The sequence below is a fragment of the Oncorhynchus clarkii genome, chromosome 2 (genome assembly GCF_045791955.1).
Source record: "Oncorhynchus clarkii lewisi isolate Uvic-CL-2024 chromosome 2, UVic_Ocla_1.0, whole genome shotgun sequence".
Lineage (NCBI taxonomy): Eukaryota > Metazoa > Chordata > Actinopteri > Salmoniformes > Salmonidae > Oncorhynchus > Oncorhynchus clarkii.
The window spans coordinates 8,606,800-8,624,961 of record NC_092148.1 but is presented as its reverse complement, the minus strand read 5'-3'; the positions used below and the strand labels follow the sequence as shown (position 1 = coordinate 8,624,961).

The 18,162-nt window shown below is 44.1% G+C and overlaps 1 protein-coding gene across 1 annotated transcript; it reads right to left on the bottom strand.

Annotated features, from left to right (window-relative positions):
* Positions 1–122: 122 nt before the first annotated feature.
* On the bottom strand, positions 123–13,580 carry LOC139420546 (uncharacterized). Its single transcript, XM_071170744.1, has 5 exons — positions 13,298–13,580; positions 2,842–3,384; positions 2,476–2,681; positions 1,978–2,101; positions 123–1,644 (listed from the first exon to the last, which is right to left on the bottom strand). Exons 2-5 carry the CDS (start codon positions 3,358–3,360, stop codon positions 1,489–1,491), a joined length of 1,005 nt encoding a protein of 334 aa, XP_071026845.1. The 5' UTR covers positions 3,361–3,384; positions 13,298–13,580; the 3' UTR covers positions 123–1,488.
* Positions 13,581–18,162: the final 4,582 nt, after the last annotated feature.

The following is an 18,162-nucleotide window of genomic DNA, read 5'->3' as shown; positions in this document are numbered from 1 at the left end:
TAGAGACAGGAGTAGCAGTGGTCATGTCAGTCTGTTGAGATTAAATAAAGCATTACAGATCATGTCAAGAGCATTGTGATGAAAGATTGCCATAGGCTGAATTGAGAGACTGGGCTACATAGTTTAGTCCCAATGTAGAAGATTTATTTTCTTAAAAATTCTAACTTAACAAAAAATACTTGAGTCCTTTTAGCTCCTTGTAGAGCAAAGGCACAAAAATAACAAAAGCAATATGTTCTCAAACCTGACAAAGAATGTACTAATGCTGACTAACAAAAACACATGTAGCTTACTGGGTTTAAACCAGTGAAGCATGTTGAAAGAATAATAATTTTAACTTTACCTGACTTCAAAATCATCATCAAATCAAAGTTTATTGGTCACGTACACAGATTTGCAGGTGTTATGGCAGGTGCATGGAAAAGATTGTGTTACTAGCTCCAACAGTGCAGTAGAACGTCTCGCAAAAACAATCCAAATACACAATCATGAAAACAATCCAAACAACAAATCAAGAAATAGGAGAAATAAGAACAGGGGGGTGTGGTAGTAAGTTTATCAGAACAGGGGGGTGTGGTAGTAAGTTTATCAGAACAGGGGGGTGTGGTAGTAAGTTTATCAGAACAGGGGGGTGTGGTAGTAAGTTTATCAGAACAGGGGGGTGTGGTAGTAAGTTTATCAGAACAGGGGGGTGTGGTAGTAAGTTTATCAGAACAGGGGGGTGTGGTAGTAAGTTTATCAGAACAGGGGGGTGTGGTAGTAAGTTTATCAGAACAGGGGAGTGTGGTAGTAAGTTTATCAGAACAGGGGGGTGTGGTAGTAAGTTTATCAGAACAGGGGGGTGTGGTAGTAAGTTTATCAGAACAGGGGGGTGTGGTAGTAAGTTTATCAGAACAGGGGGGTGTAGTAGTAAGTTTATTAGAACAGGGGGGTGTGGTATTAAGTTTATCAGAACAGAGGGGTGTGGTAGTAAGATTATCAGAACAGGGGGGTGTAGTAGTAAGATTAACAGAACAGGGGGGTGTAGTAGTAAGTTTATCAGAACAGGGGGGTGTAGTAGTAAGTTTATCAGAACAGGGGGGTGTGGTAGTAAGTTTATCAGAACAGGGGGGTGTAGTAGTAAGTTTATTAGAACAGGGGGGTGTGGTATTAAGTTTATCAGAACAGGGGGGTGTGGTAGTAAGATTATCAGAACAGGGGGGTGTGGTAGTAAGTTTATCAGAACAGGGGGGTGTGGTAGTAAGTTTATCAGAACAGGGGGGTGTGGTAGTAAGTTTATCAGAACAGGGGGGTGTGGTATTAAGTTTATCAGAACGGCGGGGTGTGGTAGTAAGTTTATCAGAACAGGGGGGTGTGGTATTAAGTTTATCAGAACAGGGGGGTGTGGTAGTAAGATTATCAGAACAGGGGGGTGTGGTAGTAAGATTAACAGAACAGGGGGGTGTAGTAGTAAGTTTATCAGAACAGGGGGGTGTAGTAGTAAGTTTATCAGAACAGGGGGGTATGGTAGTAAGGCCAATAGCAGTCTACCATGTCTTTGGCCTCCTCGTATGTGGTGAACTCACAGGTGGGGGAAATTGGTGGCGTTCCTGGCTCACAGAATCTCAGATGGCCTCTCAAATTGTACATATCGAAGTTCAACATCTGAGAGGAACAGAATTTTTCATCATCTTAATTGATAACTAGACTTTTGATTGCTGATTGTAAAGTCTTGCTGCTTTGGCAACATTGTTATACCTTTAAAAGTTATACCAACAAAGCAGTTGTCTTAAAACCTATCCTGGAGAGATACAGGGTGTGCAGGGTTTTGTTCCAGGCACCACTTACACACAGATTACACTTCTAAAGGTCTTGATAATTAGTTGCTTAATTGAATCAGGTGTGTTAGAGTTGGGCTAGAACTAAATCCTTTACACCCTGTTACTTTCCGGTACAAACATTGTTGATCCAATCAATAGAGTTGATGTGAAATCTAACCTGTGAACCGTCCATGTGGAACGCTACAGCAATGTTGTCCCAAACGTAGAACTGGTGTTTCTGTGGATCAGGAATCAGGTGGGCTACATACTGGTTCTGGTAGGGCTTTGGCACCAGTTTGAAGCTGTGGAAAGGAAGTAAAAGTGTGAGTCAATTCAAATTGTAATTAAAGCATCCCATGCTATAATTGAGAGTGATTTTTGTACCTATTATTGCTACGTTACATCTAAAGTAACTGACATATTTAGCATTGCATGGAAATGTTTTGAGTCTGCACATTGTTTACATTGATCTGTGAATTATACCAGGGGCGCAATTTGGTTTTAGAAGTGGGGGGGATAACCGCTCTAAGGCTTCCACATTGTCCTAAAGCCCACCGGTGCCACGTTTTGTATCACAGTGCAATGATAAAACTGGGGGGAACAAACATCCAATTTCAGAATGTGGAGGGGTCATGTCCCCCCCCCCATCCCCAGTAGAAGTTGTGCCCACTCTAACCTGTGTGTCTCACACATGGCCTCGGGTCTCCAAATGATTTGTCCATCTCTGTAAGCGCAGACTCCATCGTCATTGTCCTGGAGGAGAGGGTACTTCTCAAAGAGGTCGTTGTTGTAGTGACTGTGGACTAGCACTGAGTACATCACCTCCTGTTTGTACAGGACTGTCTCATACACACGCAGGATTGGCTCGTGTCCAACGCATAGCTAAAAAAAAGACAAACACCTTCAATATCATTAAATTACATGTTCTTGTTTCTTTAAATTATTTGACCACAAATTCTCACATGGTCTCGGTATGTACCCAGCAGTCCTGTATGTTTATTCTACAGATGTTTTAACAGTTCCATTAACAAGACTTCAGTACCTGTTCCCGGTATCTCTTAAGCAGCTCCTCCAGGGGGTAGGTGAAGCGGTAGGAGCCCAGCCGAGAGGTGTCCAGGAAGGCAGGTGAGGTGGCGAACCTCTGCAGGAAGGATTTCTGCTCCCTGGCCTGCTCCTCTGTCCTGTCAGGGTACCTGGTCTGGAGCAGACGTTGTTCAGCCGAGGCCATCTCCTCTGCTCCCAAAGACAAGCTCCACCACAGCAGGTCCAAACCCTCTGGCCCCTCTTCTGGGTCCTCTGGCCCCTCTTCTCGGTCCCTAGCACAGAACCCCCCTTCGCTTTCGACGGCTATGCCAAATAGCCCGCCTTCATTCGTGTCGTGTCTGAGCTGGGAAACCCAGAACTCTGGCCTTGGGTATTTTGGGATGTTGTCTTTGAAGAGGTACTTGTTGTGAATGCCCTGAGCTTTCAGTCTCAGTCCTAGGTACGGCAGTTTCAAGTGCTCGGCCTGGACAGCAAACTCCTGGTGTCCTCTGTGGTTATGGCGCACAACCACGTCCATGTTCTGCTCTCACTTCAGCGTTGTCTGAGGAAAATTTGGAAGAAAAGTTTAAAATACCAAAAAGGAAAACATTAGTCTAACGAACGAGAACTAATGTGTCTTCTGAAACCACCAACATACAGTAGCACAGAGTGATGTGGGATGTTTGGAAAGTATTGGAGAAAGAAGAAGTGTCAGTCTGCGTTTACTCAGTCAGCAATTTAATATGTAGGCTGCCATAAAAATGTACTGTACAACCTAAAGGTTAAAGAGGTGAACCATTGCCCACAGGGTTGCTGGTTCAAATCCCATGCCTGTTGAGATTAGGAATGTGGGACAGCAAAAGCTCTGGACCAGAGCTAGTCTGTCAGTAAACTAAGAGCTCAAAATACTTTGAGAATTTACAGCTTGAGCACATGTTGAAAAGTTGGTCAGCACTCTAGCAACATCTTTACTTAGGTGACCAATGAAAGAATATTGAAGCCAGTCACGTGCTCCCGACCCTCCCATCATAAAAAACACCAACATTATTCGACTTAAAGTAACTGTCCAGTGAAAATAGACAGTTATACCCAAATAATGTTGACTCATCTTATACTCATATATGGCCAAAGCATATATATATAACAATTTAAAAATAACACCTTAAACTTGTATCTCAAACAGACATTTAAAAAAATGCTTGCTTTTTCCTCAGAGTATGATGCCATACTCTGAGGAGGATGAGCTGGCCAATCAGTGGTCTACTTGCATGAATATTTTAATTACTGGTGTAGAGGAGTGGCCTAACATTATGATAATGTCTATTTCATTGGGTAACTAATGGTGTAATTTAAAATATGTGTTTTCTATATTCTACCATAAACAGGGCACCATCTATCATTTCAATTGATAGGAAACTTTCTTAGTGAGTAGGGATAAAACATAGGCCTATGTGTCACAATTATAATCTGAAGGTAAGCAAGGGTGCTTTCCAGTTACCAACTACGCTTATGTCTGAGCAGCAGAAGGATTTCGGTCGGCAGTGGCCATTATTCGAGCCACGCTTTTATAATTCAGTTCGAATGGAGAGTGAGGGCGGGGCTAGGTGCTGTGGCTCCTTGCCTGACTGGCTGAAACGTTCTGTGTTCTCGCTCAGCAGGGAAGGAAAGGTCTCGTTTACCCAGCCCTGGGAGGAGAGTCCCTTTCCTTAGGGCATGGTTCCCCAACTGGCGGCCCGCGGGCCAAATCTGGCATGCCAGCAAAATGATTTGGCCCCTATCTAAATAATGAAAAAGTTACATTTTAACTTCATTCATGTAGAGAGAATGCAGGATACAGTGAATTAATAAAAAAGTTGGCGGACCATTTTGTGGTGGTGAAACGTAAAGCTGCAACCGCGGCGCAATCAATAGGAGGTGAACAGCGCCTGGTACTGAAAATATAGCTAACTTGTGTGGGAGTTAATGCAATGTAACTAGGTGCAGTTGCTATGCTGAGAAAACAGGACAATAATCACATTAACAGGAAGTAGAAATGATATCATCTAGTGCATTTGTTGCTTCTGGGCAAAACAAACATGCCAATGATTACATTAAAACAATGTACATGAGTACATTAGCTAAGGCCATAATTACATTTGTTACATCTGGACATACTAATGACAGGAGAACGTGGAGGGAGGATGGTAGCAAAATGACCAACATGTGAAATGTGAAGTATGCAATAAATGTATTATTTTTTGTATTACATAAGGGGTCCTGCCACCATTATAATCTAACCTGAAGCAGATGTGGGCGTTACTAGGCGTGAACAAGCAAGAACTCGGACTAAAAGATAATGGTGGTGGAAGGACAAGGGGAGTGATTTCATTTACATATGCTGTGTGTGAGGCTGCAAAGCTATAAAGGCAGAGCTCTTTGCTCAGATAAGTTTGTTGTTCCATGGATCAGCATGTAAGGGATTTCTTCCATTGACGGAGAGGCGGACCAAAACGCAGCGTGGTGGTTATTCATGTTTTAATAAATCACTACACATGAACAAACTAACAAAAACAAGAAATGTGAAAACGCAAAACAGTCCTATCCTGTGACAACAAACACAGTGACAGGAACAATTACCCAAAAACACACAGTGAAACCCAGGCTACCTAAGTATGATTCTCAATCAGAGACAACTAATGACACCTGCCTCTGATTGAGAACCATACTAGGCCAAAAACATAGAACTGCCCCACAACATAGAAAAACAAACATAGACTGCCCACCCAACTCACGCCCTGACCATACTAAATAAATACAACACAAAGGAAATAGAGGTCAGAACGTGACAGTACCCCCCCCCCCCCAAAGGTGCGGACTCCGGCCGCAAAACCTTGACCTATAGGGGAGGGTCTGGGTGGGCGTCTGTCCGCGGTGGCGGCTCTGGCGCGGGACGCGGACCCCACTTCGCCATTGTCTTAGTCCGCCTTATTGTCCGCCTCCGTGGCTTACTCACCATGCCCACCCCTCTCAATGACCCTACTGGACAGAGGGGCTGCTTGGGACAGAGGTGTAGCTTCTCGGGACAGAGGGACAGCTGCTCGGGACAGAGGGACAGCTGCTCGGGACAGAGGGACAGCTGCTCGGGACAGAGGGACAGCTGCTCGGGACAGAGGGACAGCTGCTCGGGACGGAGGGGCAGCTGCTCCGGGCGGAGGGGCAGCTGCTCCGGGCGGAGGGGCTCTAGCGGCCCCTGGCTGACTGGCGGCACTGGCGGCCCCTGGCTGACTGGCGGCCCCTGGCTGACTGGCGGCACTGGCGGCCCCTGGTTGACTGGCGGCGCTGGCGCTGGGCTGACTGGCGGCACTGGCGGCCCCTGGCTGACTGGCGGCACTGGCGGCCCCTGGCTGAATGGCGGCACTGGCGGCCCCTGGCTGACTGGCGGCACTGGCGGCCCCTGGCTGACTGGCGGCACTGGCGGCCCCTGGCTGACTGGCGGCACTGGCGGCCCCTGGCTGACGGGCGGCACTGGCGGCGCTGGGCAGACGGGCGGCACTGGCGGCGCTGGGCAGACGGGCGGCACTGGCGGCGCTGGGCAGACGGGCGGCACTGGCGGCGCTGGGCAGACGGGCGGCACTGGCGGCGCTGGGCAGACGGGCGGCACTGGCGGCGCTGGGCAGACGGGCGGCACTGGCGGCGCTGGGCAGACGGGCGGCACTGGCGGCGCTGGGCAGACGGGAAGCTCCGGCAACGCTGGGCTGAGTAGCTCTCCTAGCGCCGAACAGGCGGGAGACTCCGGCAGCGCTGGAGAGGAGGAAGGCTCTGGTAGCGCCGGAGAGGCGGGAGACTCCGGCAGCGCTGGAGAGGAGAGAGCCCCTGCAAGGATGGGCCGGAGAGACAGCCTGGTACGGGGAGCTGCCACCGGAGGGCTGGTGCGTGGAGGTGGTGACGGATAGACCGGGCCGTGCAGGCGCACTGGAGCTCTTGAGCACCGAGCCTGCCCAACCTTACCCGGTTGAATGGTCCCGGTCGCCCTGCCAGTGCGGCGAGGTGGAATAGCCCGCACTGGGCTATGCAGGCGAACCGGGGACACCGTGCGCAAGGCTGGTGCCATGTAAGCCGGCCCAAGGAGACGCACTGGAGACCAGATGCGTAGAGCCGGCTTCATGGCACTTGGCTCGATGCCCACTCTAGCCCGGCCGATACGCGGAGCTGGAATGTACCGCACCGGGCTGTGCACCCGCACTGGGGACACCGTGCGCTCCACAGCATAACACGGTGCCTGCCCGGTCTCTCCAGCCCCCCGGTAACCACAGGAAGTTGGCTCAGGTCTCCTACCTGGCGTAGCCATACTCCCTGTTAGCCCCCCCCCCCCCCCCAAGAAATTTTTGGGGCTGACTCCCGGGCTTCCATCCACGACGCCGCGCTGCCTCCTCATACCAGCGCCTCTCCGCTTTCGCCGCCTCCAGTTCTTCTTTGGGACGGCGATATTCTCCTGGCTGAGCCCAGGGTCCTCTTCCGTCTAATTCCTCCTCCCATGTCCATACCTCCTCGCGCTGCTCCTGCTGCTGCTTTTTCCGTTGCCCATTACCACACCGCTTGGTCCTGTTGTGGTGGGTGATTCTGTAACGGTTCTCTTGTTGTGAAGTAGAGGCGGACCAAAACGCAGCGTGGTGGTTGTTCATTGTATTTTAATGAAGACACTATACATGAACAAACTAACGAAAACAAGAAACGTGAGAACTCAAAACAGCCCGATCTGGTGCAAACACAAAGACAGGAACAATCACCCACAAACACACAGTGAAACCCAGGCTACCTAAGTATGGTTCTCAATCAGAGGCAGGTGTCATTAGTTGTCTCTGATTGAGAATCATACTTAGGTAGCCTGGGTTTCACTGTGTGTTTGTGGGTGATTGTTCCTGTCTTTGTACCAGATCGGGCTGTTTTGAGTTCTCACGTTTCTTGTTTTCGTTAGTTTGTTCATGTATAGTGTCTTCATTAAAATACAATGAACAACCACCACGCTGCGTTTTGGTCCGCCTCTACTTCACAACAAGAGAACCGTTACACAGCACGGCTTTGCTACTCTGTATTAAAATCTATATTGAATTCACAAGCTCTAGTAAGAGTCTTGCTATGCAAGTGTAGCACAGCAACATACATAAAAAACCTACACCAGTTCAACACTAATCTTCATTTTAATTTGACTTTACAAACAACACCAGGGCTTAATTGAAGTATATTTCTTCAGAGTCTAGGCATATATGAAATACTGGCTGAGGTGGGCTATGAGGCTTAACATCATCTTTCACAATGAAAAAATATTTGGCCTAATAGAAGTAGGATTTTTTTTATGAGGACTACTTACAATTGCAATTGGACAAAAATGTAGCATCCAACATAAAACCATAATTTAAAGAAAAAAGGCGCTGTCTGTAGCTCAATGTCTGTAGCTCAATGTCTGTATCTGAATGTCTGTAGCTCAATGTCTGTATCTGAATGTCTGTAGCTCAATGTCTGTATCTGAATGTCTGTAGCTCAATGTCTGTATCTGAATGTCTGTAGCTCAATGTCTGTAGCTCAATGTCTGTATCTGAATGTCTGTAGCTCAATGTCTGTATCTGAATGTCTGTAGCTCAATGTCTGTATCTGAATGTCTGTAGCTCAATGTCTGTATCTGAATGTCTGTAGCTCAATGTCTGTAGCTCAATGTCTGTATCTGAATGTCTGTAGCTCAATGTCTGTATCTGAATGTCTGTAGCTCAATGTCTGTATCTGAATGTCTGTAGCTCAATGTCTGTATCTGAATGTCTGTAGCTCAATGTCTGTATCTGAATGTCTGTAGCTCAATGTCTGTATCTGAATGTCTGTATCTGAATGTCTGTAGCTCAATGTCTGTAGCTCAATGTCTGTATCTGAATGTCTGTAGCTCAATGTCTGTAGCTCAATGTCTGTATCTGAATGTCTGTAGCTCAATGTCTGTATCTGAATGTCTGTAGCTCAATGTCTGTAGCTCAATGTCTGTATCTGAATGTCTGTAGCTCAATGTCTGTATCTGAATGTCTGTAGCTCAATGTCTGTATCTGAATGTCTGTAGCTCAATGTCTGTATCTGAATGTCTGTAGCTCAATGTCTGTATCTGAATGTCTGTAGCTCAATGTCTGTATCTGAATGTCTGTAGCTCAATGTCTGTATCTGAATGTCTGTAGCTCAATGTCTGTAGCTCAATGTCTGTATCTGAATGTCTGTAGCTCAATGTCTGTATCTGAATGTCTGTAGCTCAATGTCTGTATCTGAATGTCTGTAGCTCAATGTCTGTATCTGAATGTCTGTAGCTCAATGTCTGTATCTGAATGTCTGTATCTGAATGTCTGTATCTGAATGTCTGTAGCTCAATGTCTGTATCTGAATGTCTGTAGCTCAATGTCTGTAGCTCAATGTCTGTATCTGAATGTCTGTAGCTCAATGTCTGTATCTGAATGTCTGTAGCTCAATGTCTGTAGCTCAATGTCTGTATCTGAATGTCTGTAGCTCAATGTCTGTATCTGAATGTCTGTAGCTCAATGTCTGTATCTGAATGTCTGTAGCTCAATGTCTGTATCTGAATGTCTGTAGCTCAATGTCTGTATCTGAATGTCTGTAGCTCAATGTCTGTATCTGAATGTCTGTAGCTCAATGTCTGTATCTGAATGTCTGTAGCTCAATGTCTGTATCTGAATGTCTGTAGCTCAATGTCTGTATCTGAATGTCTGTAGCTCAATGTCTGTATCTGAATGTCTGTAGCTCAATGTCTGTATCTGAATGTCTGTAGCTCAATGTCTGTATCTGAATGTCTGTATCTGAATGTCTGTAGCTCAATGTCTGTAGCTCAATGTCTGTATCTGAATGTCTGTAGCTCAATGTCTGTAGCTCAATGTCTGTATCTGAATGTCTGTAGCTCAATGTCTGTATCTGAATGTATGTAGCTCAATGTCTGTAGCTCAATGTCTGTATCTGAATGTCTGTAGCTCAATGTCTGTATCTGAATGTCTGTAGCTCAATGTCTGTATCTGAATGTCCGTAGCTCAATGTCTGTATCTGAATGTCTGTAGCTCAATGTCTGTATCTGAATGTCTGTAGCTCAATGTCTGTAGCTCAATGTCTGTATCTGAATGTCTGTAGCTCAATGTCTGTATCTGAATGTCTGTAGCTCAATGTCTGTATCTGAATGTCTGTAGCTCAATGTCTGTATCTGAATGTCTGTAGCTCAATGTCTGTATCTGAATGTCTGTAGCTCAATGTCTGTATCTCAATGTCTGTAGCTCAATGTCTGTAGCTCAATGTCTGTAGCTCAATGTCTGTATCTCAATGTCTGTATCCAGATAGACGTGTAATGACAGAACAGAAAATACTGTCAGCTTGAGACCTAAATATCACTGGATAAGCACTCACAATAATGTTAGTATTCACTAAATACAGTCATATAGGCCAATAAGTTACTTACTCAATGGGAGCTGGATGTGATTTTGATGCGCAGGCAGTCATCGATTGACTTATATGAAATATTTTTCCTGTCGTGAATCTATATTGCGTTCATAGAGGAAAATGAGGACTCGCAGGTGTAAATCGATCCAAACATTGTTAGCAAATAAAATGCAAGTTACTTTATTGTGCTGTATTCCTCTGAGCATGCCACCCAAAACGCTACAAGGCCTCCGCACTCCTGAGCACATCCCTGCGAGGGTATTGTTTTCTTAACAAGGGAGGAGAATTCTCCACCTGTGCGGACTGTGAGAGGATCACGTAAAAACGCAATGATATCCGTGGGCATGGTGCAGTCTTCAAATCCCAGCCAAATCTGGTGGAGAAGTTGTCCCTCAGCTGGTTGATGAAATCTTGAAATCACATCTGTGACCATGCTGGGCATGGTCACTCTCCCTGTCGTTTATTCACTGTGCTGAAGTGCAGTAGCCTTCCAGATTATTAATCCAAATCGAACAACTCAATCTTCCTAGTAAAGGCCTCAAGTTTTTACACCATTTTCTACGACTGTTTTCCCTTTTACTTATAACTGCACTTTTAACCTGTTTAAGTGACAGAATATATCAGCTTGCCGTTAATGCTTCAGTGTTTCTACCTGGGCCTCTGTCTCGGGCGGGAAGGCCACTTTGAAAGTTACATGCTTAGATCCATAATGATCTCTGAGATTTAATTATTTCCAAACAGGGACATTTTCATCTCTCTGTACATTCTTCCTTGAAATTTCGATTTTCATTATCCAACTTTCTTTTGATACTTTTTAAGAGCAACATTTTGTCTTGATTTAAAGCTAATTGTTCTGAACGAATGTTGACTTAAAAGATTAGTGTAGCCTACAGTAGTCTATGTAGACCTGTTTTCCCCCACCAATCAACGCACCGAGAAATAGACAAAAATAACATGGTGATTTTTTTATTTTTATGTTATTTGTTGTTGTTTGGTTTGCAGAATACCCCTTTAAGAAACACCACCAATCTGAAAAGACACTTTTCTTATATGTGGGGGAAAAGGGCACCCCTAGACCCCTATCTGTGTGTGCCTGAATAGGGGCCCTTATCCTTCCACAGTGTTACATTGAGCCTGATTAAAGTGTTGTCCACGCCATCTTGAGCTGTTGTCATCTGATCATAATTATAAGTAAACACAAAACATTGTGTGGGACCAAACACTTTACTTGCAGGTCAACAGGAATTTATGGAAGTGTTGAAGTCAGTTGCAGGTCAAGTGGTTCTCTCTCAGGCCATGCATAGCTGACCTGGCTAGCATAGATAACGGTCCTCATAATAATATAGCACCATCTGCTCTGGTAGTTTTCCATCGTGAAAGGTTGGTTCTGAGTTCTGTTCTCAGTAAAAACCAGCACAAATCCTCTGTAGGTCAAATATTCCCAATCTCTGAATGGAGGGTGTCCTCTGATCACTTTTAAAAAATCTACAAAAAACTATTGTTGTCAATATCCTATTTGAATGAACACTGCACTATATTTCCTTGGATTGATCATTTCCAACAGACCCTAACACTCTGCTGCGTTAAGCCATTGGTTCATTATCCTTTGAGTAGGAGTCACCATATATATGGCTCTATATTTCAGAAAAGACAATGTGTCTAAATATGACAAAAACTAACAGTATCACCCTGAATGAATTATGACCTACTGCACTACTTACTGTAAGATACACATCACCCTGCCAAACAAACTGACTTCCTACATTTACATTTTGAGGATAACATTCCTTGTTTGCCCATCCCACCGTGGGTATCACTTAAAACGGTCTGAAACTAGAGAGGATTAGCCGAGTTCATGTCAGTCTGTTGATATTAAATACAACATTAAAGATAATGCAAAGAGCATTGTGATGAAGGATTGCCATAAGCTGAATTGAGAGACTGGGCTGTGTAGTTTAGTTATTATCTAGAAGATGGATTTTCTCCTACATTTTCAAAAGTAAGTACAGTGCACTGGTCGACAATGCGCTTTTGACTCAATCCCGGCTGTTGTACTGTCTGGCTTTGACATCAGAAGAGGTATTTTATTAAAATGGCCACTGGTTGATTATCAAGGGGCCCAAGTAGGCTAGGGGGGGTGTTATACGAATTTCCAGGTGAACAAAAGGGAGAGCAGTGGTAGGTAAAGTCAATCAACAATCAATCCGGTTTATTTCAAGTTGCAAAAGGGAAACACCACCCAGCACAGAAACTTTCTCTGATTGCAGTGGTAGAAAAAGTACTACATTCTCAAGTAAAGCTCCCTTAATAGAAAATGACTCAAGTAAAGCTCCCTTAATAGAAAATGACTCAAGTAAAGCTCCCTTAATAGAAAATGACTCAAGTAAAAGTGAAAGTCACCCAGTAAAATACTACTTGAGTAAATGTATTTGGTTTTTATAAAATAATGTAGTTGCTAAAATATAATTAAGTATCAAAAGTTAAAGTTATATTATGAATAATTAAAAATTCCTTATATTAAGCAAACCAGACATCACAATGTTCTTGTTTTTTTTCATTTACGGATATCCAGGGTCACACTCCAACACTCAGACATCATTTACAAACAAAGCATTTGTGTTTAGTGAGACTGCCAGATCAGAGGCAGTTGGGATGGCGAGTGATATTCTCTTGATAAGTGTACGAATTACCATTTTATGTCATGATACGCATTCAAAATGTAACGGGTACATTTGGGTTTCAGGGAAAATGTATGGAGTCAAATGTACATCATTTTCTTTAGGAATGTAGTGAAGTAAAATTAAAAGTTGTCAAAAAATATAAATAGTAAAGTAAAGTACAGATACCCCCCAAAAAACTACATTTGTAGTACTTTAAAGTATTTTTACTTAAAGTACTTTACACCATTGCTTGATTGATGGTGCCGCTGTCTGCATTAGGGCAAATAAGTCAGGCTGAGTTTCACCAGCCTGTGCGACAGGGTCTAGGAGTGTTTTATACATGGCATGGAACATTAATAATAAAGTACTTACGGTCAAGTTGAAGACTGCTAAACACTGCTAAGCTTTACTTGACGCAGGATCACTGTTGAAGCAGGACCAGTGTCTTGAAAAGCAGGCTCACTTTGTCTTATTCTTTTCCTGTTCTTTTGTGTTTATTTTTTCCTCCGCACCACTCTGAACAGTATCAATAGTTAGGCTCAACTTTCGTTTCTTTCAACGCTGATCTTTCAGGGGGGTTTCCAGTCCGCAAGCTGCAGTAGCCAATCACGTTCAGTATCTACATACCGTTACCGTGTTACCCTCACTGGCCAATGACAAGCTCATTGGCATTTCCTTTTGTCTACTTCAAACTTGCAGACGCTTTAACCGACTCCAAAACTATTTATACACCATGTTTTCAGCTTTACAAGGCCTGATGAAGACAATGCACAGTTGTGAATGCTACAGTCATTTTGTGAAAATGTATTATTTGTCTAAAAACATGTTTTTCTCGATGGGTACTCAGACTATAGGCTGTAGATATGCCATACCAGATCCCACATATGCTATACCAGCTCGCACTGAGGTAATATCAAGACGGCTATTTGGCCTTAGGTACTCAGACAAGGCTGTAGTAGAGTTGTGAATGCTACACTATTTTTGTGAACATTTTTCGCTTTTTGAAGAAAATGTAGAGTTTAGAATGCTTTTTTTGTGTGAAACGGTTTGTGTGTCTGAAAGCATGCATTTTTCTAGCTCTGGGTACTCAGACAAGGCTGGAGATCAGGGTTCATCAACTAGGTTTGGCCTCGAGACAAAATATGTCTGAGCTAATATTCGGTGGGCCAGAACATAATTATTATATAATATTAGCACAATTAATTGCCCTACACTACAAATTCAACAACAATTTTAACACATCTGATTAGTACATAATACATTCAGTTGCAATAATATAATAATTTCGATCCGATAACGCTCATAAAATCACCATGTCTCTATTAAATAATTATTTGTGTCTATTTCTCTGTGAGTTGATTGCTGGGGGAAAACAGGTCTACATAGACTACTGTAGGCTACACTAATCTCTTTTAAGTCAACATTCGTTCAGAACAATTAGCTTGATAGAAAGATAAATTGTCCTCTTAAAAAGTATTAAAAGAAAGAAGGATAATGGAAAGTTTCAGGGAAAAATATACAGAGAGATATGCGTTCATCTTACCATATTATTTTCTCACTGCCAAGCCGGTGTGACTAATTTATTTGCAATGAAAATGTCGCTGTTGTCAAATAATTCAATCTCAGACGTTATTATGAATCCAAGCATGGAACTTTCAAAGTGGCCTTCCCGCCCCAGAGGCCCGACGCAGAAACATTGAAGCATTAACTGCAAGCTAGACACACAGCTTTTTTGGCTGACATATTCTGTCACTTAAACGGGTTAAATCTGCAGTTACAAGTAAGAGGGAAAACAGTCGTGGGCATGGTGTAAAAACTTGAGGCCTTTACTAGGCAGCTTGAGTTGTTCGATTTGGACTTGTAATGTGGAAGGCTGCTGCACTTCTGCACACTGAAGAAACGACAGGGAGAGTGACCAGGCCCAGCATTGCCACAGATGTGACGCAAGATTTCGTCAAGCAGCTGAGGGACAACTTCTCCACCAGATTTGAAGACGACAGCAGGCCCAAGGATATCATTGCGTTTTACGTGATCCTCTCACAGTCCACCTTGGTAGAGAATTCCCCTCCCTTGCTAAGACGACCCTCGCTGGAAGAGGCCGCAATTCAAACTGAGCTGATTGAATTCCAGACATTGAGCCACATCAATGAGGTGCATTCGGAAAGTATTCAGACCCCTTGACTTTTTCCACATTTTGTTACTTTACAGCCTTATTCCAAAATTGATAAAAAAAATGTTTTTCCCTTATCAATCTACACACAATACCCCATTATGACAAAGCAAAAACAGGATTTTAGAAATGTTTGCAAATGTATTACAAATAAAAACTGAAATATCACATTTACATAAGTATTCAAACCATTTACTCAGTACTTTGTTGAAGCACCTTTGGCAGCTATTACAGCCTCAAGTCTTCTTGGGTATGATGCTATAAGCTTGGCACACCTGTATTTGGGGAGTTTCTCCCAGTCTTCTTTGCAGATCTTCTCAAGCTCTGTCAGGTTGGATGGGGAGCATCGCTGCACAGCTACTTTCAGGTCTCTCCAGAGATGTTCGATCGGGTTCAAGTCCGGGCTCTGGTTGGGCCACTCAAGAACATTCAGAGACTTGTCCTGAAGCCACTCCAGTGTTGTCTTGGCTGTGTGCTTAGGGTTGTTGTCCTGTTCGAAAGTGAACCTTCGCCACAGTCTGAGGTCCTCTGGAGCAGGTTTTCATCAAAGATCACTCTGTACATTGCTCCGTTAATCTTTCCGTCGATCGTGACTAGTCTCCCAGTCCCTGCCGCTGAAAAACATCCCCACAGGTGACGCTGCCACCACCGTGCTTCACCGTAGGAATGGTGCCAGGTTTCCTCCAGATGTGATGCTTGGTATTCAGGCCAAAAAGTTAAATATTGGTTTCATCAGACCAGAATCTTGTTTCTCATGGTCTGAGAGTGCTTTAGGTGTCTTTTGGCAAACTCCAAACGAGCTGTCATGTGCCTTTTACTGAGGAGTGGCTTCCGTCTGGCCACCACTCTACCATAAAGGCCTTATAGGTGGAGTGCAGCAAAGAAGGTTGTCCTTCTGGAAGGTTCTCCCATCTCCACAGAGGAACTCTGGAGCTCTGTCAGAGTGATCATCGGGTTCTTGGTCACCTCCCTAACCAAGGCCCTTCTCGCCCGATTGCTCAGTAAGGCTGGGTGGCCAGCTCAAGGAAGAGTCTTTGTGGTTCTAAACTTCTTCCATTTAAGAATGATGGAGTCCGCTGTGTTCAATGCTGCAGAAATGTTTTGGTACCGTTTGCCTCGACACAATCCTGTCTCGGAGCTCTACGGAAAATTCCTTCGGCATCATGGCTTGGTTTTTTGCTCTGACATGCACTGTCAACTGTGGGACCTTATGTACATTTGTGTGCCTTTCCAAATCAAGTTGTAGAAACAGCTAAGCTAAATTTCGAGTCTCATAGCAATGGGTCTGAATACTTAAGGTATTTCTTAAAAAAACATATATATTTTACCCCTTTTTTCTCCCCAATTTCATGGTATCCAATTGTTTTAGTAGCTACTATCTTGTCTCATCGCTACAACTCCCGTACTGGCTCGGAAGAGACGAAGGTTGAAAGTCATGCGTCCTCCGATACACAACCCAACCAAGCCGCACTGCTTCTTAACACAGCACGCATCCAACCTGGAAGCCAGCCGCACCAATGTGTCGGAGAAAACACTGTGCACCCGGCAACCTTGGTTAGCACGCACTGCGCCCGGCCCGCCACAGGAGTCGCTGGTGTGCGATGAGACAACGATATCCCTAGGCCAAGCCCTCCCTAACCCGGACGACGCTAGGCCAATTGTGCGTCGCCCCACGGACGCCCCACGGTCGCGGCCGGTTACGACAGAGCGTGGGCGCGAACCCGGGGTCTCTGGTGGCACAGCTGGCGCTGCAGTACAGCGCCCTTAACAACTGCGCCACCCGGGAGGCCTAAATAAGGTATTTCTGTTTCTATTTAATAAATTAGCTACACTTTCTAAAAACCTGCTTTTGCTTTGTCATTACGGGGTATTGTGTGTAGAGTGATGAGATTTTTTCTTTATTTAATCCATTTTAGAATAAGGCTCTAGCGTAACAAAATCTGGAAAAAGTCAAGCGGTCGGAATACTCTCTGAATGCACAATATACCGTGTTCTGCATTTTAAACAGTGGGAGGGCAGGTACCCTGTACACTGGTGTGGTAGCAATTATTTATTATTTTCCAACTGGTGTTTACCTGGTATTTAATAGGACATTATGTGGTACCAGTGTGTACTCTGGTGCTATATAACTACCTGGTGCCAAATGCTGCTTGGTGGTGCATGTTTTCAGTAATCCCAAAGAAACAACTGAGTAATTCCTATGTTATTACTGTGTAATTACTTGTAATTTCTTAGTAAATAGCTGGTTGTTTTGTACCTTAGAATAAAGTGCTAGCCTGGATTTACAAAGACTATATGCCATTTAGCAGACACTTTCATCCAACACTACTTACAATCATGCGTGGACACATTTTACATATTGGACTCAAACCCAATACCCTAGCATTACAAGCACCATGCTCTACCATCTGAGCTACAGAGGACCACAACCAGTGTGTTCAACTAAGTGAGGCCCATAGAAGGCCCATGAGGAGCTTTGGCTGAAGTTTGTCCGCTCTCCTTCACTGAGAAGATATCCATATGGTTGGATAAAATACATTCAGATCTGACTGTATGCATTAGAACGTTACCAACAATGATGTATATAAACAATGATGTTATATAACATCATCATGTATATAACATCATTGGTTACCACTAGTTGAGTTCTGTACTCCAAACCTCCATTATCCTGAACGACTAGAGGGGGCCATACACTAACTTGCTGGCACCAAAACCCTCCCTGCAGAAAAAGATCAACAAAAAGTTATATGGTGAATTTTTTAACCATTGATCCCCACCCACATAGTGTATAACCAACAACAATAAATAAGAATAAAATAAGATAATAGATACAAAACAAAAACGTGAAGAACATAAATCAATCAACTCTAATTAGCACATGAGGGACAGTATGCAAATGTATGTGCATGGACTTTGAAGATGTATTTCTCACATGTGCAGCACATATTATTTGTTTTACAGTCCTTTGGGTGGCAGAATTGGCATCTCCTCTTGCCTGCCCCAGCTGCAGCCTCAAGTGGATCAGGACAAGAATCAGAACAAGATTCAGCCCCCTGAACAGCTT